Below are 25794 nucleotides of genomic sequence, written 5' to 3' on the forward strand. Positions count from 1 at the left end.
CTTTATATATTATTTTTAAGCAATCCCAAGCACTCATCCTATTTTAGTGTGTATCTCTAAAAGATAGGAGTTTTTTAAAAAATTTACTGAAAATACTATCATAAGACCTTCAAAAATTAACTATTTTTCTTAATATTGTAAGTCAGTGTTCAGATGTCACAAATACCAATTTTTAAATATTTTGTTTAATTCAGGATCTATACATAGTCAGCATATTGCAGTTGGCTGGCATATTTTAAGACTTTTTAAAAATGTTTTAAGTTCTCGCTCTCTTTTCCTTTGCAGTTATTTGTGGAAGAAACTGTCATTTTCCCAGTAGTGTTTCTTTAGTCTAGATTTGCTGATTGCAGCTCCACGCAGAATAATATGCCAGTGCTTCTCTGTCTTCTGTATTTTATTTATTAAAAAAAATTTTTTTTAATGTTTATTTTATTTTATTTATTAAAAAAAATTTTTTTTTTAACATTTATTTATTTTTGAGACAGAGAGAGACAGAGCATGAACGGGGGAGGGGCAGAGAGAGAGGGAGACATAGACTCGGAAGCAGGCTCCAGGCTCTGAGCCATCAGCCCAGAGCCCGACGCGGGGCTCGAACTCACAGACCGCGCGATTGTGACCTGAGCTGAAGTCGGACGCCCAACCGACTGAGCCACCCAGGCGCCCCAATGTTTATTTATTTTTGAGACAGAGACAGAGCATGAACGGGGGAGGGTCAGAGAGAGAGGGAGACACAGAATCTGAAGCAGGCTCCAGGCTCCGAGCTGTCAGCACAGAGCCCGATGTGGGGCTCAAACTCATGGACCGTGAGATCATGACCTGAGCCGAAGTTGGATGCTTAACCGACTGAGCCACCCAGGCGCCCCTGTCTTCCGTATTTTATGTAAACTGGTTGGTAGTTGTATCTTGAGACTTCAATTTGAGTTCATATGTGTTATTTTTTTGATGCTTTTATTTATAAGAATTTTCTAAAGGTATTGTTCTTCCATCATCAGACACTGGATTATTATTATTATTTTTTTTTTTAATTAAAAATTTTTTGTGGTTTGAGATGCAGCTGTTGATTGTCTGTTCCTGGATTGATTTATTCATTGGAGGATTGCAAAATGCACTAGTCTAATTTGAGGACTACTATCATTCATTCATTGAAAAATAAATCTTCTTGTGGTGCCTGGGTTGCTCAGTCAGTTAAGCGTCCCACTTGAGTGTCTGACTTTGGCTCAGGTCATCACCTCACAGCTCATGAGTTCAAGCCCTGTGTCAGGCTCGGTGCTGATAGCTCAGAGCCTGGAGCCTGCCTCAGATTTTGTGTCTTTCTCTGCCCCTTCCTACTTGCCCTGACTCTGTCTCTCTGTCTCTGTCTCTCTCTCTTAGATATAAATAAGCATTAAACAAAATTTTTAATACTTTTTTTCAAGTTTTTATTTATTTTGAGGGAATGAGTGAGAGAGGGGCAGAGAGAGAGAGGGAGAGAATCCCAAGCTGGTTCCACACTGTCAGTTCAAAGCCTGATGCAGGGTTTGAACTCACCAACCATGAGAACATGCATGACCTGAGCTGAAACCAAGAGTCGGACGCTTAACTGACTGAGCCACCCAGTGACCCCCAAAACATTTAAAAAAAAAAAAAAGAAAGAAAGAAAAGAAAAGGAAAATAAATCAGGCACCTGGGTGGCTCAGTCAGTTAAGTGTCTGTCAGCTCAGATCATGATCTCAGAGCCTGTTTCAGATTCTGTGTCTCCCTCTCTGCCCCCCCTCCACTCACCCTGTCTGTCTGTCTGTCTATCTTTCTCTCTCTCTCTCTCCCCCCCCCACCCCGTGTCTCAAAAATGAATAAATGTTAAAAAACATTTTTAAAAAGTCTTTATTAGACTACTGCTGTAAGAATAAACCTCTATCTCCATCTAGTATTTGGTTAGAGGTATAATTGATATAAGGAAAACAGGGTAAATGCTTTGGTTCCTTGATTTTTTTTCAAAACAATGAGTTTGTGTCCTCAACATTCTTTAGCAGTGACTTTTTTAATTTATTTTTTAATTTTATTTTATTAAAAAAATTTTTTTAACCTTTATTTATTTTTGAGAGAGAGAGTGAGAGAGCATGAGTTGGGGAGGGGAGAGAGAGAGGGAGACATGGAATGTGAAGCAGGCTCCAGGCTCTAAGCTGTCAGCACAGAGCCCGATGCAGGGCTTGAACTCATGGACCATGAGATCATGACCTGAGCCAAAGTCCAACGCTTAACAGACTGAGACACCCAGGCGCCCCAGCAGTGACTTTTTTTTTTTTTTAATTTTTTTTAATGTTTTATTTATTTTTGAGACAGAGACAGAGCATGAACAGGGGAGGGTCAGAGGAGGGAGACACAGAATCTGAAGCAGGCTCCAGGCTCTGAGCTGTCAGCACAGAGCCCGATGTGGGGCTCAAACTCATGGACTGTGAGATCATGACCTGAGCCGAAGTCGGACGCTTAACCGACTGAGCCACCCAGGCACCCCATCAGTGACTTTTTTTTAAAGAACCATTGTGAACTTAAGGATTGAAGCCTATTCGGTTTGTTGTTATACTTAATAAGAATTTATTGTCGTTATTGCTAGTGAAGCTTAAATTGTCTTAAGTCGCCTCTGCAAGTTGATTTCCAATGGTTTTGTCGCCAGCCTGTTTTTAATAGTTACCTTGTTATTTGGAATCTGGAATCTAAGCTTATCTAGTAGTTTTTCCGTCCTAGACTTAGGGTCAGCCATTTCTTTAAGGAACTCTGGTTTTTTTTTAGTGGTAAATTGCTTTAAAAATCACAAGCTGCCAATTAGGTATATTCATTACAAGACTTGTTTATTAGTCTTTGCTTTTACATTTTTCCAATGCACGTTAATTCACATTCAGGACTAAACGGTTTTTATTTAAGCTTTTCTGTTATATCTGTATTCCCATACTGAGAATCTAGAGTTTCAAGGACATTGGGATGATAGACTGTTAAATAATTACTGGCTTGGTTCATCTCATATTTCATATGCAACAATGTAAGACTAATAACATCTACACTCATCAGCAATATGGTGATAGAAGTTTTCTGTTGACAGGTCTTTTGTCTTTCTGATATATCACACTAAAAAATCTAAAGTCAAATTTACTGCTTTAATGGCGCTCAGAAGATGGGTGCCTGGATGGCTCAGTCGGTTAAGTGTCCGACTTTGGCTTAGGTCATGATCTCACGGTTTGTGAGTTTGAACCCCGCATTGGGCTCTGTGCTGACAGTTCAGAGCCTGGAGCCTCCTTCGGATTCTATGTCTCCCTCTGTCTCTGCCCCTCCCATACTCACTCTGTCTCTCTCTCAAAAATAAATAAACGTTAAAAGAAAAAATTTAGGGTCCCCTCGGTGGCTCAGTCGGTAATTGTCCGACTTCAGCTCAGGTCATGATCTCACGGTTCGTGAGTTTGAGCCCCACATCAGCCTCTGTGCTGTCAGCTGAGAGCCTGGAGCCTGCTTCGGATTCTGTGTCTCCCTCTCTCTCTGCTCCTCCCCTGCTCACACTCTGTCTCTCTCTCAAAAATAAATAAACATTTAAAAAAAATTTTTTTTAAAAAAAGAAAAAAAATTTAAAATCACTCAGAATAGTTCCTTTCTGTGTGGTTATTTCCTTAACTGTATACATATTTGGATTCATTTGTTTTTTTGCTTTAAATTTTTAGATTACTCTTTTAAAATTTATGTTTTAATATCTCTGGCTTAAAGTCATGGTAATAATGCTTAGAGTAGTTACTAAAATGAAACAGACACAGAAAAATTAGACTCATAACTAGGATAAAAGTTCAGTACTTTTGTAGTGTAACGACTCAGAGTTGAAAAGAGCTTTAACAGGTTCAAGCAGCCTGATGTCATATAATTGTTGCTAACTGTTAGGAAGTCTGGGTGGAATGAATTCAGGAAATAATTAAAAGACTCCATTATGAAATTTTCTGGTTCTGCTAAATATTTTATCAGCACTTCTAATAAGTAACAATTTCCCTGATTAGAATTTTTCTTTCCTGTTTTTCTTTTTTTCTTTCGGTTTGAGGGTGTTAAAATCAAAGGTAATTGAAGGAAAGAGAGGAGTGACAATGTGAAAAATCTTGGTATTAAAAACATTTGGTCTCTAATTATTTTAATTTTCCATAAATACTGTGTTTTCATAACTATTGATATTTGATGAATTCTTTACACCCATTTTTAGCCTTTGGCTTCTGTGAGTATAAGGAACCTGAATCTACCCTCCGTGCGCTCAGGTTACTGCATGACCTGCAGATTGGAGAGAAGAAACTACTTGTTAAAGTTGATGCAAAGACAAAGGCACAACTGGATGAATGGAAAGCAAAAAAGAAAGCTTCTAATGGGGTATGTTTTTTATAGTGCTGTCTTTTTAGGCTTACTGTGCTCTTTCAGTGTAAGTACTTCTTATAAGGGAATCTAATATGGGGCTTCACAGGATCATCCTCATCATAATATGTACTTGTGGCTAAAAGCAGGAGGGTATTTTTGCAGTTTATCAAAGTCTTTTATCTACCCATAGGGGATAGATGATGGTTGGTTTGCTTGTTCCAGGTTAGGATAAAGGTAGTGAGGGAGGCTGGACAAGGTTAAGTTGCCAGAAAAAACACTGGTACAGACTGTTCCTAACAGCTAATTCATTAAGGTAGCTTTGTAAGTAAGTACAACAAAATATAGTTCAGCTTACACAATTTTAATTAGTTGCCCTCTGTTTTAGAAGTACACAGGTTCTGGGGCACCTGTGTGGCTCAGTCAGTTGGGCATCAAAGTCTTGACTTTGGCTCAGGTCATGATCTCACAGTTCATGAGTTGGAGCCCCACGTCAGGCTCTGTGCTGTCAGCACAGATTCCGTCTCCCTCTCTCTGTCCCTCCCCTGCTTGCTCTCTATTTCTCTTTCAGAATAAATAAAAATAAACTAAAAGAAAAAAAGAATCACACAGGTTCTGGGTGCCTGGGTTGCTCAGTTGGTTGAGTGTCTGACTCTTGATTTTGGCTTAGGTCATGATCTCAGAGTCTTGGGATTTAGCCCCGCTTTGGGCTCTCCATGCTGGGCGTGGAGCATGCTTGGGATTTTGTCTCTCCTTCTTCCTCTGTCGTCGCCCATATGAGTGTGTGCTCTCTCTTGCTCTCAAAAAAAAACAAAACAAAACCCACAAGCTCTAAAATAAGTGAAAATAAATCTTACTACTTTCCTCAGTTGGGTCCCATATTAAGTGAAGCTAAAGTAAAGGAAATTTTCATGTATTCGTCATTACTCCCTTTCAGCAAAACAAAAAATAGCTAAAACCTGAGTATATTTCCTATTTCCTTTTGGCATCTCAAACTTGAATGGATTTAAAGTGGATTTATTGTTACCTTCTTTCTTCTACAAAAGCAAAAATGCGTTTTTGCTCTTATGCTTTCATTGTCATTGAAAATAGAAATAGCTTTCTTGGTATTACTCTTCCCTCCTTTACAAAAACACTGTATATTCTTTGTCAAGCAAACAAAACCTCAGAAAATGTTATTAAGAAAATCGTGGGGGGAGCCTGGGTGGCTGTTGGTTAAGCGTCTGGCATTGGTTCAGGTCATGATCTCGCGATTTGTAGATTCAAGCCCTGTATCAGGCTCTGTGCTGAGAGCCTGGATCCTGCTTTGGAGTCTGTGTCTCCCTCTCTCTGCCCCTCCCTTGCTCACGCTCTGTCTCTCAGCAATAAATAAACACTAAGAAAAAATAAATAAAATCTTGGGGCATGTGGGTAGCTCAGTCCGTTAAGCATCGACTTTGGCTCAGGTCATGATCTTGTGGTTCATGAGTTTGAGCCCCACATTAGTCTGTCTTGTCATTGTGGAACCTTGTTTGGATTCTCTGCCCCTCCCCCCACTCATGCATGCTTTTTCTCTCTCTCTCTTAAAAAAAGCGTTAAAAAAAACCTTTATAAAGCAAACTGTTATTTTAAGTACATGCCGTCATTTATTGAAAAAATTTTTTTACAGTTTAATCAGCATTTATTGTGAGTTCTGCCTAGACACATCTATTTACTTTTTATTTTTTAATTTATTTAAGTTCAAGTTAGTTAATATACAGTGTAGTATTGGTTTCAGAAGTAGAACTTGGTGATCCATCACTTTCATATAACACCCAGTGTAAAGCAAACTATTTCAAGAAGAAATTCAGTAGCACCCATAATCCTATCCCCATTGGGAGCCCCTGTATATGTTTTTGTTGCATATTCTTCCAGACTTTTTTCTCTGTATGGATGAATATACTTTTAATTGGAATATGTGAATTTGTTTTTCTTTCATAAATAGAGATTGATTCTCAGTATTCTGTAAATAGACTTTTTTTTACTTCTGCCTTTTCTTGGACTTTTAGTAAATTTCAACTGATTTCTCTGGATTTCATTCCTCTCATCTGATTATTCTAGCACCGCCTATATTTCTAAAACATAAGTATGTCAACTGTGTGCTCGTACATCCTTAATGGTTTTGAATTTCTCATAGTATAAAGCCTGTCTTCTTAGTATGGCATTCAAGGCTCGTTCAGTCTACCTTTCTAGCTGCTCTCATCAATCCTTCTGCTCATGTCAATCATATATCTCCACGAACTTCCTTTGTGCTTTTCTGACATCTTGTGTCCTTGTTGTCCATCCAAGCTCCCTGTTGCAGTTCTATCCAGATCTCATTACAATGTTACTTGATTCATACAGTCTTTGTCAGTCCTATCCTGGATTTCTCTCAGGCAGAATTAATTCCTCTCTTCCCATCTATGTTTCCAGGTTTTTACTGGTGTTAGGACAGTCTGCTTTGTAACATATATTGTTGGTATCTGTCTCTCATCCCCCTTGTGCCGTTTGATTTCCATGTCTGATTACAAACAGGAAGGACCATAAACTCACAGACTGTGTCTCTTCCTCTTGTACCTCTGCAGAACCTAGGACAGTATGTTGCCCATAGCAAGAATGGGATGCTCATTTATTGAGTGGCAGTTGCAGTTACATTGCTCACCTGGTAATCTTACTGTCTTTACCTAGTTTTGTAAAGAAATAATAAAATGCAGCTTCTCTGGAGTAGAAGCTGTATTTCACAGCAACAGTGTTTCCTGTCACATCAAAAAACCAACTCTCTGGGGAGCCTGGGGGCTCAGTCGGTTAAGCACCTGTCTCTTGATTTTGGCTCAGGTCACGACCTCACAGTTAGAGTTTGAGCCCCACCGTCAGCATGGAGCCTGCTTGGGATTCTTTCCCCCACCCCCTCTGCCACTCCCCCGTGGGCGCCCTGTGTTCTCGCTGTCTCTCTCCCAAAAAAACCCACAACTCTAAAATAAGACTTTTTAGATGTTCCTTGCAGTGATAACTGAATTCTTAGTTAAAATAAAGCATGGATTTAATGTCTTCACAGTTTTTATATAATTCCCTGGGTGTCTTTCTTTTTTTCCCTGTGTTTAATCATTAGCTGGTGAGGTGGTTTAATTTGTAGCATTTGCAGATCGTGTACTCTGTACGTGAAGCAAATCACTTTATTTGTATAAGGAAATGCATAGTTGAGACTTTGATTTAATTTGTAATCACTATTAGTGAGAAGAACCATAATTTAAATCTGTTTGTATCTTTAAGAATAGTATTGTAGCCACCTCCAATAAAAACAGAACAATTATTTCAGGTAAGATGAAATTTAAAACATTCACAGACCTGCCGTCTGGGTGGATTTGGCATAGTGCCCAGAGATACTTGAAGTCACAAGACAGGGCATAGTTTCCTAGAATGGCAACTTACTCAACAGTATTGGTGAAAAGAAAAAGCAATGCTGATCAGATAATTTTTGATCTTCTCAGATATTTTTATCAGATCATTTTTTTCAAATAACTTTTAAGTAAATGTAACTATTATGGAGTAGATTACAGATTTGTCATGATTTTTCAAGATAAAATATGAGAACAAATAGTTCTTCTTCTTTATTGTTGATTGTTGTGGAGAAGTGTAGAAAACTGACCTAAGATGGATGATACAAGAATGAGACATGGAGTGGGTGCCTGGATGGCTCCGTTTTTAAGGATGGCTCAGGTCATGATCTCACTGTTCTGAGTTCGAGTCCCGCATCCAGTGAAGCTTGAGCCCCACTTTGGGCGAGGTCGTGCCCCGCTTGGGGTGAGCATGAGCCCCACTTCGGGTTAGCCCTGCTTCTCTCCCCGTCTCCCTTTTTCTCTCTCTGCCCTCCCTGGGATTCCCTCTCTGTCTTTCTCTGCCCTTTACTCACTTGTGCTGTCTCTCAAAAAAGAAAATGAGACATTGAGGAACTCATATGATAATGTATTCAGGCATTTTCCTGATTCCCAAGCAGAAGACAAAGCACAATTAGTTGTATAGTTCTTATTGGGTAAGAAAGAAAAGAAACACAAGTTTGTCTAGAAAGAGAGAGATTTTTCTTGACCCAGAATTTTAGTATATGTGCTACAGAAGTAAACACTTTCACCCAGAATTTCAAGAGGAATTATGTGTCTTGTCTAACAGCTTGATTGAAAATTTTCATATAGATTTTGCAGAATTTGTAGAAGCAATCTTTGGCCATTAGTAAAAGTATTCCTTTTGGGGTAGCCATACTGGTGTAGTTCATGCCCTGTTGCTTTCTGGCTGTTCAGGAGTAACAATTAGGAGTAGAGAGATCTGCTTGATCGTCACAAGTAGTGGTTAACCACACATTCAAGAATGACTTCTGGAGGTGCCTGCGTGGCTCATTTGGTTAAGTGTCTGACATTAACTTAGGTCATGATCTCATGGTTCGTGGGTTCAAGCTGTGCATTGGGCTCTGTGCTGACATTTCGGAGCCTGATTGGGATTCTCTCTCTACCCCTTTCTCTCTTGCCCTCCCCCACTTGCTCTCTCCCTCTCAAAATAAACTAAAAAAAAAAAAAAAGACTTCCGACCAGTGTTGGAAGTACAGATAATCTCTGGACAGAGCCTCTTGGCATTGCATTTTAACTGAGGATGCATGCTGCAGATAGGGACATCTTTAATTTTTACATCTTTGCTGGAGATTAGTCTGGTGGAATCTACATTTTCTCAAAAGAAAGTGCTCTGCTTTTACTTAAGTTCCCAAAGAAGTTCTTGTTTTGGACCCTAGAGTCAAAACCAAGTCAGTGCCAAAGAGTGAGTCTGGAAGAGGTGTTTTTCAGCTTTACTACCAGTAGCTTTACTATTGAAGCTTTTAATTCCTCTGAAAAGAGCTAAATAGGTGGGCCACATAAACCTCTCAGATATTCAGTTGGTTTCTGTGGTCCTCTTGTACTGCTAACCCCCTCATCTTTTGCTGCTCAGTGTTACTGAACGTGCTTTCTGTTTCTGAAGTGAAGAAAAAACTGGAAATCAGAAAATTGTGTGTGGTTGAAGACCCAGAAGTAGACCTTAAGTTGAAATCAAAAAGAACTTTTCCTTCCATGATATGTCTGGTTATTTTTGGTTTTCTTACATTAACAATTGGTGAAGAGATTTGGGCTAATAAGCTTTCCTTCTAAAAATACACATTTTTAAAAAAATTTTTAACTTTAGGAGCGCCTGGGTGGCTCAGTCGGTTGAGCGTCCCGATTTCGGCTCAGCTCATGATCTCACAGTTGTGAGTTTGAGCCCCACGTCGGGCTCTGTGCTGACAGCTTGGAGCCTGAGCCTGCTTCGAGTTCTGTATCTCCCTCTCTCTCTGCCCCTCCCCCGCTCGTGCTCTGTGTCTGTCTCTGTCAAAAATAAATAAATATTTAAAAAAATTTTTTTTTTAATTTTAACTTTATTTGAGGTAGAATGAGTGAGTGAGCATGCGAGCAAGTGGGGGAAGGGGCAGAGAAGGAGGGAGATAAGAGAATCCCGAGTAGGCTCTGCACCATCAGCATGGAGCCTGATGTGGGGTTCGAACCCATGAACTGTGAGATCGTGACCTGATCTGAAACCAAGAGACAGGTACTTAACTGACTGGACCACCCAGGTGCCCCTAAAAATGTACATTTTCTCTGTAGATCAGAGGACGGTAGTCATTCATAAGGTGTGAATTCATTTCAAATGCTTTACTCCTAACTTAGGTAAGACCAGCTATACTAATATTTAAATTTGATTTGGGATGGTGGTGGGAGGGACCTCAGGGGCTTCTGAGTATTTTTAAATGACCAGGCCTTCAGATTTATAACCCTACTTCTAGTCTTAAGCTTAGGAAATGATGGAGATGTAGAGGGTTCGTGGAAAGGAGTTTAGAATGTAGGGGAAATGCTAAAGACAGACTTGATGGTCTCTCAGAAAGTGTGTTTTCTTTCTCTCTCTTTTTTTTTTTTTAAGTTTATTTTGAGAGAGAGAGAGAGAAATAGGGCAGGGTGCACGCATGTGGGAGAGGGGCAGAGGGAGAGGGGCTCAAATCTGTACTGTCAGCGTGGAGCCTGATGTAGGGCTCAAACCCAAGAACTGTGAGATCATGACCTGAGCTGAAGTCAGAACTTAACCGACTGAGCCACCCAGGCACCCCAAAGGTATTTTCATAATACAGAATTTAGGTCTCAGCAGTTGAGGATTTGGGTTGAAATGGTTCATGTGTGTCTCCGGACCTACAGTTTCAGTGGCAACTTACTGGCAGGTTAATTATTTAATTTAAAACCTGTGGAGAGGGCACCTGGTGGCTCTGTGCTGACAGTGTAGAGCCTACTTGGGATTCTCTCTCTATGCCCCTCCCCCGCTCATGCTGTCTCTCTCAAAATAAATAAATAAACTTAAAGAAATTATTAAAAAAACAAAAAAGACCTGTGAAGAAGCAGAGCATTACTGAAGGGATTTTAGTGAATGCTGCACAGAGAACTTATTGCCATATATTATCGATTTAAAGTAAAAACACATCACCACAGTTATAGATTACAGTGTTTTTGGTAAATAAATTTTAAGTTTAATTACTGTTCTTGCGTAAAGCTTCTTTATCCAAGATAACCAAGTAAAAAGTTGGCGCAAGATTGGGTCAAGAGGCAGGTTTGGGAAAGTGAGGAACTTCGAGTGGTTAGTTTTATACCACACTTTATAACTTAACTTGAAGTTACCTGTATCGTAACTTCTTATCCTATTTACTAAATACTTAAGGGCAAGGTCATTTCTTTTTCCCATATTGAATTTTTTGCCATCTAGCATAGTACCTACCTTGCAGATAATAATCTCTTAATTTGTTGAGCCAGGGGGCACTTGGCTGGTTCAGTCGGTAGAGCATGCAACTCTTGACCTCGGGGTTTGAATTCGAGCCCCGTTTTGCATGTAGAGATTACTTAAAAAAATTTTTTCCTAATGAAAAAAAAATTTGTTGAGAAAATTAATTTAAGAAATAAATGCCTGTTGGGTGCCTGGGTGACTCGGTCAGTAAGTGTCCTGACTCTTGATCTCAGCTCAGGTCTTCTTGATCTCAGGGTTGTGAGCTGTTAAAAAAAAAAAAAAAAATTGCCTGTTGAAGAAGTATCCATTGAAGGTTGCTTTCAGAATTATGAAATCTGACATCACTAAGTTATATTAAGGAGCCACAAGATGTGAAACTTACCTTGAATAGTTGTATGCGTTGTGACCAAGAGCCAGCATTTATGCAGAAGAGCATTGTTCTTATTTGAATCTGAAAACACATAACAACATGTTTACCAAGTAAATAGATAATTACTTTGAGGCATGTGTGTGTACAGTTTTAAATTACAAAAGTTTTTGTATACATCTTTATGTTTTTGCTTGTCATACTTTTCTGTTTTCCTAGTTTTAAGAAAAGACTGAGAGTAACTGGAAATTACCCAAAATTTTGAGGTCATTCTCTAAATTTTGTAGTTTGGGAACACCTGGCTTGTTCAGTTGGAAGAGCAAGTGATTTTTGATCTCGAGGTCGTGAGTTCGAGCCCCATGTTGGGTGTAGAGATTACTAAAAAACAAACAAACAAACAAAAAAACTTAAATATATATGGTTAAATTTTGTAGTTTGAATTGAATTAATTCCTTTACCAGGTACCTTTTAAAATAGAACTAAGATAAAAACAAAAAGAATTATAGTACGTTAGAAGTCAGTAATTTTTTTTTTTTTCACATCAACACAATTAGTCTAGTTTTCTTTTAAAATATAATAAAGTCCTAGGGGCACGTGGGTGGCTCAGTTGGTTAAGTGTCCGACTTTGGCTCAGGTCATGATCTCACAGTTCGTGGGTTCAAGCCCTCATGTCAGGCTCTGTGCTAACAGCCCAGAGCCTGGAGCCTTCTTCAGATTCTGTGTCCGCCACCCCCCCAACCCCTTCCTGCCCCTTCTCCGCTTGTGCACACTCTCTCATAAATAAATATTAAAAAGTAATAAATCCTGCAAATAGTTACTTGCGAGAAGCATTACAACATGAATTTTGTGTTTTTATTTTTTGTAATACTACATGTGCAAGTCATGGGAGAAAGACTTATGTAGTATTTAGAGTTGGTTCCTTCTTAGAGTATAAGTACCTGGTTTTTTTTTTAAGTGGTATTTCCACATTATAGAAAGCAGAAGGGGAAAAGAGATGCAGTTGTTTCAGCCCCTGGCCTATCTGATGCTTGCGTTTTGTCTTTTTTTTTTTTTTTATGCTTGCATTTTGTTGTATATAGCTACCTAGTGTTTTTCATTTGTTTAACCTACACATGCTTTTGTTTATTTTATTTCTATTTTTTTTTGCTTTTGTTTATTTTAAATGGTGTCTGTAATGGTGGCTGTCATAGTGTGTGTACAAGTGTATTTTGTTTTTTTCACATAATTAAATTTTCAAGTCTGAATTGGTTAATGTAGTAAATATCGTTAGTTTGTGGAAGTATTTGAGCAAGACAGTCTGAAAACCTGAAAGCTTTGCAGATGTATTTGTGTACTATGTTAGTCCTGTGGTTTAATCTTCCCGTAACTGGTCGGGGGTCAGAATATTAGCTATTAAAGGAAGAAAGCAAAAGAAAATGATAAAGTATCAGTATCTGAGAAAAATCAGTAAGTCAAATGAAGTTTAGTTTTGTGAAGTTAAGAACAAAACCAAATCTGCATTTACTCGGACTACAGAGATGCTCTTTTGGAGAAAAACATGTTTGTTTTGTGTACTACCTTGTTTTAGAATGATTTTAATTTTCTTGGTTTTTTTAATTTTTTTCTGCCTTCCTGCCCCTGAATTTGCCTTTTTTTTTTTTTAAAGAATGCAAGGCCAGAAACTGTCACTAATGATGATGAAGAAGCCTTAGATGAAGAGACAAAGAGAAGAGATCAGATGATCAAAGGGGCCATTGAAGTTTTAATTCGAGAATACTCCAGTGAGCTCAATGCCCCCTCACAAGAATCTGACTCTCACCCTAGGAAGAAGAAGAAGGAAAAGAAGGAGGACGTATGTGTTATTTGATTTCTGACAACAGAGTCATTTCTACGGTTTACTTTTTATGGTGTCACTCTTGTGCTTTCATTTCATTTTCACTTTCAAGGGGAAAATAAAATGACTAGCATTTATAACAATATACAGTTAAGCCTAATTTGACCATGTTTAATCAAGTAACTCATGATTTTTTTTTTACCAAAATGTTTGTTTTGTGTGTTTGAAATGCACTGGCATGGATGCTTGTATTTATCTGTGGATTCAAATTTCATAAAGAAAAAACCTTAACTCATGAAGTAGAAGCTGGTACTAAGGGACAAAGGAAGTTTTTTTGTTTTTGTTTTTTCGGCCGTGAAGGGGCTGGCTTTGCTTTGTCTTACTCCCTGATAATTGTTCTATCCCTGCTCTAAGCAGGATACCAGATGTCCTTCACTGAGGATTTTCACCCATTCTTTGATTCTTAGCCACGTTTTCTTATAAACTACTGCTTATTTCCCTCTGTGGACAGTAACACCATTGAACTTCTAACTGGAGGACTGTGAAAGAGTAGTACAAGATGAAACACTCCTCCCCAGGGTATTCTAATTTACCACTCTTTGCCTGCCTAAGCTAATTAAATAGTAAGGAGTCCAGGTTGAAAGAAAATGTCTGTTTTTTTTTTTAATATTCATTGCTTTGGATAAATTTAGAGAATTATGGGGAGTATTTTTTTGAAATATTGGAAGTATCTTACATGCACAGGTTATATGTGCCATGAAAGAGTACTGTGAAACATACACTCTAGTTTTTAAAATGAAGGGGTAGTTACAGTCATTTTATTTTGAATTTCAGTGCCTTATTTTATTTTGAATTTCGTTTTCAATTAGCTTTCTGGACAAATACATTTTTATTACTTGGCTTGTTTTTCCTTATGTGACCTTAAAAACCTGTCTAGTGAAATGCCAGTTGTTGGGAATGGGAATTGATAGTCATAGGGTAGTTGATGTTTTAGAGTTTGTTCTTCCTCTTCCAGCATTAATGGGAAGGGAAAAAATTACTAGACATATTTGTTTGTTACGGGTTGGGAGGAAAGAATCAAATCCTGCTGTATGGCAGGAATTATGGGTGAATACTGTTGGTATGATTTTTTCCTGGGTTTGGAGGAAAAAATCCTGCTAGTGAGACTTTGCTTATTCCATTGCCTAGGGGAATTGAAAGGTGAGGAGGTGGTAGGTGACAAGAGGGATTAAAGAGAGTGAGTGAAATCTTTTTTATTAAGTAATTTGAAATCAAGAAAATGTCACAGAAATCTTGCATTGCTTGTAGTATAAACATACAGAGCATTGTTGTGCAGTGTAATGTTAACTCGTTGCTTTTTTTTTTTTTTTTAATCTTTGTGGATTTTTCCGCAGATTTTCCGTAGATTTCCAGTGGCCCCACTGATCCCTTATCCACTCATCACTAAGGTTCGTTTACATTGACAATGACTGTTTACTGCTAATGGCCAGATTTGTGATTCTTATTCATCTGACATCTCATTATTTAACTTAGATCACTAGATTTCTTACTATGTAAGTTCTGTTTGTTTAGTTACTATCTGTTTGTAAGGTGTACAGAATATCTAACTTCTAGTTTTAATATATTTGTATTGATGTAGATTGATCTATAATGCGTTCTCTCCTATTCCCCCCTATCTTTTTTAGGAGGATATAAATGCTATAGAAATGGAAGAAGACAAAAGAGATCTGATATCCCGAGAGATCAGCAAATTCAGAGACACACACAAGGTAGTATTCTTGTTTTTTCACTTGATACCAATCTAGACTTTTTACAGAATCCAAAGCAAACAGACAAAAAAAAAAAAAAAACAACATTACATTAGAATATAATTTTAAATGCTTTTTATAGGTTAATTAATATCTAGATAGAGACAAAGAAACAGAAGACCATACCATTTTAAAGTGGTCCTTGACATATTGTGCTTAGTTGTTGCAGTTACTGACTACTCTACAGTCACCTCACTTGAGTATGAATAAAAGCTAATTTTACTTTTAGATTTTAACATAAACATCAAGATCAGATTTAAACTAGATTCAGTGGGGCAGCAGGATAACCTACACTGTAGTGTATTGCTGGGGGCATTTATTTAACTTAATCGTAGGAAAACCTTTGCTTTAGGGCCGAGATTGAAATTTAAGATTTATATTTGTGTAGATTTAAGTTGAGAGGGGGAGATTTTAAAAAGTAGGTCAGTGGTTACCAGACTTACCAAATTTTAGATGCATGGAAGAACTGTAAATTCCCATAAAGCTAATCTATTCATTGACCCCCACCATTATGATAGAGATCATATGGTGACTAATGCAAGATGAAACTCTCAGCTTGGAAAGTAACAAGGAATAGGATGTAAGTATGAGCTTCTGTTTTTTATTATATTTATGGATGCCCCCTCAGAAAAATATGCAAAGGGGTAACTGGCTTGGAAATGGGTATTTGTGCATAGTAAATCCCACTCACGAGTTTTGCCTATTGAAAGCTTCTCTCAATGACAGTGCATCTGTGAGTGTTCGCTGGTGTTGAAGGTGATGCTTATGGACGGTAAAATGCAAATATCGCATGAAATGTATTTTCATGTTAGAGATAATAAGATGTTACTGGTTATTACTCAAAATACTGAGTGATCTTTAACTCAGTGAAGTGTTAAGTGTTCATTTTTTCTTTCATACGATCTTCTTTTTTCTTACTACTTTCCAAATCCCAAGTTGACAATTAATGCTATTGAATCAGTGCTGCTGAACACTTATTATCCAGATGCCCAGCCCTAGCTCACATACACAGTGCTTCTCCGGGAACTAAGTATCTAAAAGCACAAATAAAGTTTTCCCAAATTAATTTTGAGTTTAAATGGTAGTCTGTGGGAAGTCATTAGTTGGGGTACTTTTGGGATACTGTGGGATACTTTTGGTTAGGTTCAATACGCAAATTCAGGGCCTGAGTAAGCTTGAAAATGGTATACAGTTGTGTGTGTGGTTTACCCCCTTGTTGTTATTTGTTAAACCCTGTCATGTCATTGGTAAAGTATGATGAAATTGTGTTTTTAACAAATTAATTCAAAAGATATTTGCTTCAGAGTTTGAGAAGCTGTCAGGCATTTGACTGCCTTAGACTTATTTCACTGTTGTTGGGGTGGGGTGGGGTGGGGATGTTTTGAATTTCCAAAATGTATTTTAAAAAAAGATCAAAATAAAAACAAAATATAGTTCTTTTTGTTGGGTGGTATGGTTAAAGGGGACATTTGAAACTCCAGTAACAAAAAATGAGCTCAGTGAACCTTTGCATGTTTTGGTATGAGTTTATTAAATAACCACGGACTGTCAGGGTATCAGCGTGGCAGGGGGCGTCCATTTACAGCACGGACGAGTCTGAAGAGAGACTAAGGTAAGATTTATGATTTTTTTTTCCTGTCCTTTCCTCTTCATTATTTCATTACTTTCTTACATCCTTTTAGACTCACTTCCATATTCTCTTTCTCTAGTGTCTGTCTTAAAATATATATGTGTGTGTGTGTGTGTGTGTGTGTGTGTCTACCTACTGCATATAGATTGTTTTAGAAGTGCATTTAGTATGGTCCAGATTCACTCACTTGTTCATTTACTTAGAACAAAACTTTTGAAATGAGTTCTGAAACAAATTATTATTTACATTAAGTGGAACTATACATCTAAAAAAGAAGTAGTGCAGTGAATGAGCAAAAGTAAAAACATTAAATCCTACAAAAGAGATTATTATTGGAACAGCTAAAATAGATCTGTAAGTATCTATTATCTCAGAAATAAACATTTCTTTATAAGTGTATGACACTGAGGTAAGTTTTGTGTAGTCTAGCCTCATTTTACAATACAAATTTTTATAGTCCATTAGAACTGTTTCAGACATTCTAATTTGCCCCTTTAAATAGTTTTCAGTTTCTGTCCTCTTTCTACCATTTCTTTTCTCTTCTCTTTGTAACTTCAGTGTATTCAGTCTTGGCTTTGCCTACATTCTCCTTTGATATAGACTGGCACAGCAGCTGAATATATTGATTTCTCATGCATTAGCTTCTCTTTCATAATCCTCTGTCAGTTCTCTGAACCATGAGCGAGAGAAAAAGAGTATGACAGGTAAGATTGCTTTTTAAAGTTGTTTTAAATGCTTTACATGACTGAGAAAAGACAAAAAAAAATGCACATTTTATTGTTGCAGTTTAAATTTCTTTTCGGTGACACTAAACATGGAACCAAAGGGATAAATGTATTCTGTTTTTGTTTTGTTTTTCCTGTTTGGGTTTTTCTTTTTTTTCTTTTTTTCGGAGTTTGTGTAGAAACCGTGTGGTACACTGGTAATCTTGTCAGGGTACAAACTTGGTCTGACTCTGTTATTTGGTTTATTTGTGAACCATGTACTTGCTCTTCCTCCCAGAAACATAGCTTGTAGGCAAGGTTAATCCAGTGTTGGCGATCCATGTCCTAGCACAGCATCTGTAAGTTCATATGCAATCGTTCCTTCCAAGGATGGATTTATCACTGTTGATATATTTTTATTGTCTTATAGGCATAATGGGCATAAATATGTTGCTTTTAAAATTAAGTGAAATGAGAATATTACAATTATGTACATTTTTGCTTGAAGTGAGTGTATTTTCAAACTTTTCGTATTTGGTGGGCTGTCCATCTTGTAATGGTGGGAGTAAATGTTTCCATTGAGATAATAGGGCAAATCTTGGCTGAATTCAGCTTATCTTTGGGAGGGTGGGCAAACCAGAGGGTAGAAGATTATTTGTATTACAGTGACCTGACTCTCCTCCCCCACCTCCCCTTTAAAACCTTCAAGTAGTAACCTTTTACGTAATGGGAAGTCTGGGGGTTATATTTAGTATCAGTAGTAAATCAGTAGTTGCACTGGTTTACAGAAATTCATAATGAGAGGAATTACATTTTAGCTAAGTGATTGTATTTCTAGATATTATTTTTAATCACCACATTCCTCATGGTCATTTTAGTTGTTACGTAATCATTGAGTGGCCAGCCACACTTGACGCAATCTCCCAGCATCCAAGATTGGAGATTCCTGGTCTGTGTAGAGTATCTGGGTTTGCACGCAATCTATATAGTCTTGTGATTGCTTCAGTTTAATTTGCCAAGTAAAACCACAAGTACTTAATATTAAAGTACCAGTGGTTTGGTTATTGTTGTTCCCCATATTGGGCATTGCGCCGGGAAATATCTGAATACTGGAGCTACAGAGTTAACTCTAAAAGTACTTTTATTGGTTTCTAGAAACTGGAAGAAGAGAAAGGCAAAAAGGAAAAAGAAAGACAGGAAATTGAGAAAGAACGGAGAGAAAGAGAGAGGGAGCGTGAAAGGGAACGAGAAAGGCGAGAACGGGAACGAGAAAGGGAAAGAGAACGTGAACGAGAAAAGGAGAAGGAACGGGAGCGGGAACGAGAACGGGATAGGGATCGTGACCGCACTAAAGAGAGAGATCGGGACCGAGACCGCGAGAGAGACCGGGACCGCGATCGGGAAAGGAGCTCGGATCGGAATAAGGACAGGAGTCGATCAAGGTAAGGCTTGGTGGAAGTTACCGTTTGCTGATTGCTTCAGTAGAACTGTACGTTGTTACTCTCCACACTGTTTATGTTTCTGTGAGGAGAGAATTTTCTTAGCCACAGAGCATGCCTGGCTTACTGTCTCACGCACGTAAGCATTGGTTCAAGTAACGGTTTTCAACTTCAGAGTTAATTACTGTCTGAAGCCAGGATTTACACGGACCCAGAATGCAGCCACTCTCCACCCGGTGTTCTGGGAAGACATGAGTCCCTGTTGTCTCCCTGGGTCGGTGGGCATCTTTTCTATTTACCATTTCATTGAGGTCCCATGTCCTGGGAAATCAGCTCTAGGACCACTGCTTTTAGCCACTCATGTCTGTATGTGGTCCTGTAGCCTGCTGTATGGCCACAACTCCCCCGCCCGGCCCAGCTCTCAATTTACTATTTAGGACTTCTCTAGTTAATTTCACCTTGTTTTATTATTTTTCTCCTTAATTTTGTTGAATTTGATGAATCATCTTAAATTATTTAGGAATGAGGTAAAGAAAAAATGAACAAAGGAAGGAAGTGAGGAAGGATGAAAAACTCACCTTTTTTCCCCAAGCTGGTTTTCAGATAATACATTTCTGTGTTGTGGGTTTTCACCTGATTGTAACCAAAAGGAGGTCCACTTTTAGTCCACCAGTTGCTGAAACTAGAAATCCAGTGTCCTTAATCTTTAGTGGGCATTAAAATCTTTTAACTTCCTCTGCTGGAATAATCATTATCCTCTTGAGTAACCGTTATTGAGAATTTGACATATATACAATAGCATACTTTTACTACAGATATGAATACATAAACTATTGTTTTATGTACTATGTACATACATATATTTGTATTTAATGAGATCCATGGCATCATACTACATATATTCTGCAATTTTTTTTTATCACTTTGACTTAAATATTGGAGGACACTTCATTGCTGGTAGATACAGTTATAAGTTATCCATGCAACATGCCAAAATGCTCTTCTCTCCACATCTTTGCCAACATTTATGTTCTTTGATCACTAGTGGGGTAGACTATCTTTTAACTTGTTTGTCCTTGGTATTTCTTTTTTTTTTTTTTTTTTTTTTTTTAATTTTTTTTCACATTTATTTATTTTTGAGACAGAGAGAGACAGACCATGAACGGGGGAGGGTCAGAGAGAGGGAGACACAGAATCCGAAACAGGCTCCAGGCTCCGAGCTGTCAGCACAGAGCCCGACGCGGGGCTCGAACTCACGAACTGTGAGATCGTGACCTGAGCCGAAGTCGGACGCTTAACCAACTGAGCCACCCAGGCGCCCCTGTCCTTGGTATTTCTTATATCTGGGTTTGTCTGTTTTCTGAAATACTGATAAGCATTAACGCTGAATTTAGAATGCAGTTTAGAATTAGGGACTAGAATTATATTGTGTCTTTCTGGTGAATGTAGAGGAGTTTACAGTTCTGCAGAAATCAAATGCTAAATTCTGGCCTGTGATTTTGTGTATTTTGTAATATATGTTGTCCTCCTTTCCCTCGGTTTTAAAGGAAAACAGAGGGATTGACAGACTTTGTAAATCTTTTGTTTATATAGAGAAAAGAGCAGAGATCGTGAAAGGGAACGGGAGCGGGAAAGAGAGAGAGAGAGAGAACGGGAACGAGAAAGAGAACGAGAGCGCGAGAGAGAGCGAGAAAGGGAACGGGAACGAGAGAGAGAGAAAGACAAGAAGCGGGACCGAGAAGAGGATGAAGAGGATGCTTATGAACGAAGAAAACTTGAAAGAAAACTCCGCGAGAAAGAAGCTGCTTACCAAGAGGTAAATTGAGAAAATGCTTTAAATTTTTTTTAACTAATTAAAAAAAATTTTAACGTTTATTTATTTTTGAGAGAGTGTGCGCGTGCGCAAGCGTGAACAGGAGAGGGACAGAGAGAGAGAGTAGTGGGGGACAGAGGGTTCGAAGCAAGCTTTTTGTTGACAGCAGAGAGTCTGATGTGGGGTCAAACTCCCAAACCTTGAAATGCTTTCAGTTTTAAAGCTTTGCTACTCAGTAAGTTAGTCAAACATGTTGGGGCCCTTTGCTTACATTTGTGAAGCTTTGGCAATTTTTTTTTTAGCGCCTTAAGAATTGGGAAATCAGAGAACGGAAGAAAACCCGGGAGTATGAGAAGGAGGCCGAAAGAGAAGAAGAAAGAAGAAGAGAAATGGTAATTATTCTAGGTTGATAAGTGATTTTTCAAATAAAAAGCAGATCAAATTCTTTACCATTAACTAGAATTAGAAGTAACTTTATAATTAAAATGTATAAGCTCTCAGTATAGATAACTTAATTTTTACATATTTCAAGTAATCTTCAGACAATTCCAGACCACCAAAATCTTTCTTACTCTTACTTTTCACATTTTTGCTGCCTATAAACAAAATTACCTTTTGGCAATACCACTGAAGTAAATCTGTCATAGAGGAGGAATGTGTAAAATGATTAGTTATAGAACATTCTTTGATTAAGAATTTGCAGCATTTTGAATTTGAAGAGGCATTGATACTGTTCTGTATTGGTGTAGTATATGTGGATGAAGGGAATCGTGCCATGAGAAGACCTGTTTTTTTTTTTCCCCTCTTGATGTTTTTATTTAAATCCCAGTTAACATACAGTGTAAAGAAAGACCTCTGTTTTTATAAATCAAAATTATTATCTTCAGTATATAGTATCTATGAATTACTTTTTTCCTTATGCTCTGTTTCTTTTAAATACATGATAATCATAAAAATGAACCTTACATTTTGCATTCATGCTATTTGATAAACGATAATAGTAAAGCAGTTCACATAGGCCGTTACTAAGTAGAATGACAAAAGATTTTATATAGTATTTGTTTTAGTGGCATGTTCCATGTGTTCTGTCTTTGCCAGAATTTCACGAAGGTTTCTTTATCTCCAGTTTGGAGATTATTCTTCCAAAAACTTCACAGAAGTTAGGAATTTTCAAATAGCTTTTGAACATGAAACATAGAGGGAGTATTTGTAAGTAACCAAAAGAGGGTGCATGCAGCAACTAGATAGATAGTATGGGTTTTCTGTGTAGTGGATCCATAATGCCAGAGAATGAACGTAATTTCAGTTCTCCTGAATTGGTGCTCCGATTCTGGAATTTCTTTCTCATCGCTAGGTTAGAAAATAGGAAGAGAATAATATAGTGAGAAACAATTAAAATAAGAAATGTTTGCCACGAACAACATGGTGGAATAGATTTGAAGTGATTCTGCTTCTTAACAAGCAAATCTGAAATCTGTCTTTCTAGAGAAAAATTTCCTATTATTCTTTGAGAGCTTTAAAAAAGTCCAGTTACAAAAGCAGTTACGTGCTCATTATATAAACATAAGCGAGTAACAAGTATATGATGTAAAAAGTGAAAGTTTCTACTCCTCAAGACTGGTAACTTATGTTTGTATTTTTAGTATGTGCCTCATGCACCATCCTGTGTTTATTTAGATATTTGTAAATTTTGTCGTTTCTACTTGACAGCCTGTTTTCGTTTATTTGACCCATTTTGTGTGTACATTATATCCCAGCCTTGGGCTTGTGCTGGGTACTGGGCACACAAGAGTAACTATTACTTCTAACTTTAGGCAGGTAGTTACTGTAGTGTATGTGTGAGTGTTTAAGGTATGGTAAATGTGTGTTTACAGTATTTAGGGAGTACAGAAAGAATGACTAATTCTGTCTGGGGGTAGGAATTTGTGACGGATAGATGGTTAGGTTAGGCAGGTTTTTACAGAGAGGTAACATTTGAACTGGATGAAATTATTAAAATTTTACTTTAGTCAAAATAATGAACTTTTACTATATTTAGAAGCCTAGCATTATCTGCTTTGTATGTAGATATAAAAGTTGTTGATATAATAGATGAGAATATAAATTCTAAGTAAATATTTATTTACTTATATTGTATAGCTTTATGTAATTGTTACCTGTAAGTGCTATTAAATATAATAATTATATTTGAAATTCCAAAAATAAGAGAGAGTCCTATACTTTAATGGTTTGTGCACTAAGAGTTAGATAGGTATTACATTGATTGATTGATTGATTGATTGATTGATTGAGGGAAAGCGTGCGCATGCGCAAGTGGGGGAGTGACGGGGGTGAGGTGGGGAGAACCTTAAGCAGACTCCATGTCCAGCACATAGCCCAATGTGGGGCTTGATCTTATGAACCTTGAGATCATGACCTGAGCCAAAGTTAAGAGTTGGACGCTTAACTGACTGAGCCACCCAGGCACCCCTAGATTTTTATGCGTGAACATGATTTGGATTTTCAATTCTACATTTTATAAAAACTGCTTTCTATAGCATAATACCCCTACAAATGAAATGTAGAATTTTTTTTTTTTAATAGATTCTATAAAATAGCTTACAATTTTGTTTCTTCATATGCTCAAGTTTCATTACCGTATGTTGAAGATTATATTCAGGGAGTAAATACTATATGTGGCATACTGTATGTGCTTTTTGCAAGGATAAGTCCTAAATCTGACTTGTTTCAAGAGTAAAGGATAGAATATATCTAATGTTATTTAAATTAAATAGATCAAGTACACGAGAATTATAGTATTCAAGTGATATGGATGAGAAAAATCTATTTCCCAAGAAAGGAGGAGGGGCTAACAAATATGACCTTTTAAGGGGGTAACCTAACATTACCCACATGTTAATTTTGTACACTTTGTCTTCAATTTTCTCACAGGCAAAAGAAGCTAAACGACTAAAAGAATTCTTAGAAGATTATGATGACGATAGAGATGATCCCAAATATTACAGGTAAAGACGCCTTGCTTTATGAGCTCATCTTTTAGTATTATTAGCCTTATGTTCCCTACCAGAGCAGACAGGTTCACTCAGTGGGTTAATAAAGAAAATCTGCATGTTCTACCTTGTAATCACCCCCATATTTGATATGTTGTTTTGGGGAGTACAGGGGAGAACTGTTGGAAAGAGATCAACAATTCTATCTTTTTTGGGGGGTGTCCATAATAGTATTAAAACCGCTTAACTTTTTTCATGTGTTTTAAAGAGGTCCAGTTTTTATAACAAGTTATAACTAGTTTTTGTTTTTTAAATTTTTTTAACGTTCATTTTTGAGAGTGAGACAGAGCAAGAGTGGGGGAGGGTCAGAGAGAGTGGGAGACACAGAATCAGAAGCAGGTTCCGAGCTGTCTGTACAAAGCTCGAGGTGGGGCTCAAACACAGGGACCACGAGATCATGACCTGAGCTGAAGAAGTTGGACGCTTAACCCACTGAACTACCCGGGCACCCCAATAGCTAGTAATAACTATTTAAGGTGGTCTAAAAATTTTTGTCTTCAAGGATTTCAAGAATGTTACAAAGCCAACCAAACACCATCCCATCCGCTGCCCAATTGACATATTTTTCTGAAGTGATGGTTGTAAAGCCTACCTTTCCTCCTCCTGTAAAGTCATGTTCCCGTGGCATTTCTAAACTACTCTTATTTTAGGGGTGCCTGGGAGGCTCAGTTTAGGGTCCGAATTCAGCTTGGGTCATGATCTCAGCGTTCGTGGGTTCGAGCCCTGCATTGGGCTCTGTGCTGACAGCTCAGAGCCTGGAGCCTGCTTTGGGTTCTGTGTCTCCCCTGCTGTGTGCCCTCCCCCACTTGTGCTGTCTCTTTGAAAAGTAAACATTAAAAAATAATAATAAACTACTCTAATTTTAGTGCTGTGACAGTAGTGTAAATTTGTTTGCTTTGTTCTCCTTCCTCCATCCCAAACTATAATTTCCCTGAAACTATGGACAATATTGTGATTTTTTTTTTTTATCTCCTGTACCTAACATGATCCAGGCATGTAGGGAAGGCATTTAATGTATAATTTTAATATACTTACTGCACATAATTAAAACATTGGAATTAACATTTTTTTTTTTTTTTTTTTTTTTTTACATTTTATTTATTTTTGATAGAGACAGAGCACAAGTGGGGGAGGGGGGCAGAGACAGAGACACAGAATCCGAAGCAGGCTCCAGGCTCTGAGCTGTCAGCACAGATCCCGATGCGGGGTTTGAACTCACATACTGAGAGATCATGACCTGAGCCCAAGTCGGACGCTTAACTAACTCAGCCACCCAGGTGCCCCTGGAATTAGCAACTTAAGTGCACGCCAAGGATTTGACTTTTTAGAAAAGGGAAAAAAAGTCAGTAAATTATTGAATTGTAAAATCAGTATTACAGAATTTCAACATTCTGGGATATATAATAAACTGCTGGGTAGGGAGAATCTCTGTTTTCTGTTGATTCTGCACTGCTTCCTTCTAGGATGTTTTCCATTATGGAAAGAATTGATTTAAACTGAAGATAAAGAACGGGGGGCGACTGGGTGGCTCAGTCGGTTAAGCCTCTGACTTCAGCTCAGGTCATGATCTCATGGTTCGTGGGTTCGAGCCCTGCATCAGGCTCTATGCTGACTGCTCAGAGCCTGGAGCCTGCTTCGGATTCTGTGTCTTCCTCTGTCTCTGCCCCTCCCCCACTCACGCTTTGTCTCTTTCTCTTAAAAATAAACAAATATTAAAAAAAAGAACTATTCTTCATGGTATTACTACTCCTTGTATTAATTTTTCACAACTTGGCATCCAAAAGAACACAAGTTATGTGTCGGGGTTTCTCTCTGTAATAAGTACAAAATGAGAGCTTTCTTTCATCTGAAAACTGCTTTTCTACTTGTTTTAGATACTTATTTAAAATGACTTGAGGCATCTGAGTGGCTCAGTCAATTAAGTGCTGACTCTTGATCTCAGTTCCGGTCGTGATCACATGGTTCCTGAGATCGATCCCTCCCCGAGTAAGCACTGAGCCTACTTGTGATTCT

At 37.9% G+C, this 25794-nt stretch overlaps 1 protein-coding gene across 1 annotated transcript in view; it reads left to right on the top strand.

Moving 5' to 3' along the window:
* The window catches only part of RBM25 (RNA binding motif protein 25), a 60164-nt gene that overhangs the window by 23168 nt on the left and 11202 nt on the right, over positions 1-25794 (top strand). The window contains exons 6-13 of the mRNA XM_007095101.3: positions 4205-4365; positions 13170-13355; positions 14732-14785; positions 15023-15106; positions 18635-18921; positions 20512-20734; positions 21034-21123; positions 23663-23736. Of these exons, the coding sequence (XP_007095163.1) occupies positions 4205-4365; positions 13170-13355; positions 14732-14785; positions 15023-15106; positions 18635-18921; positions 20512-20734; positions 21034-21123; positions 23663-23736 (1159 nt within the window). The remainder of the gene's footprint in view (positions 1-4204; positions 4366-13169; positions 13356-14731; positions 14786-15022; positions 15107-18634; positions 18922-20511; positions 20735-21033; positions 21124-23662; positions 23737-25794) is intronic.

The sequence above is a fragment of the Panthera tigris genome, chromosome B3, assembly GCF_018350195.1.
Source record: "Panthera tigris isolate Pti1 chromosome B3, P.tigris_Pti1_mat1.1, whole genome shotgun sequence".
In the NCBI taxonomy this organism is placed as follows: domain Eukaryota; kingdom Metazoa; phylum Chordata; class Mammalia; order Carnivora; family Felidae; genus Panthera; species Panthera tigris.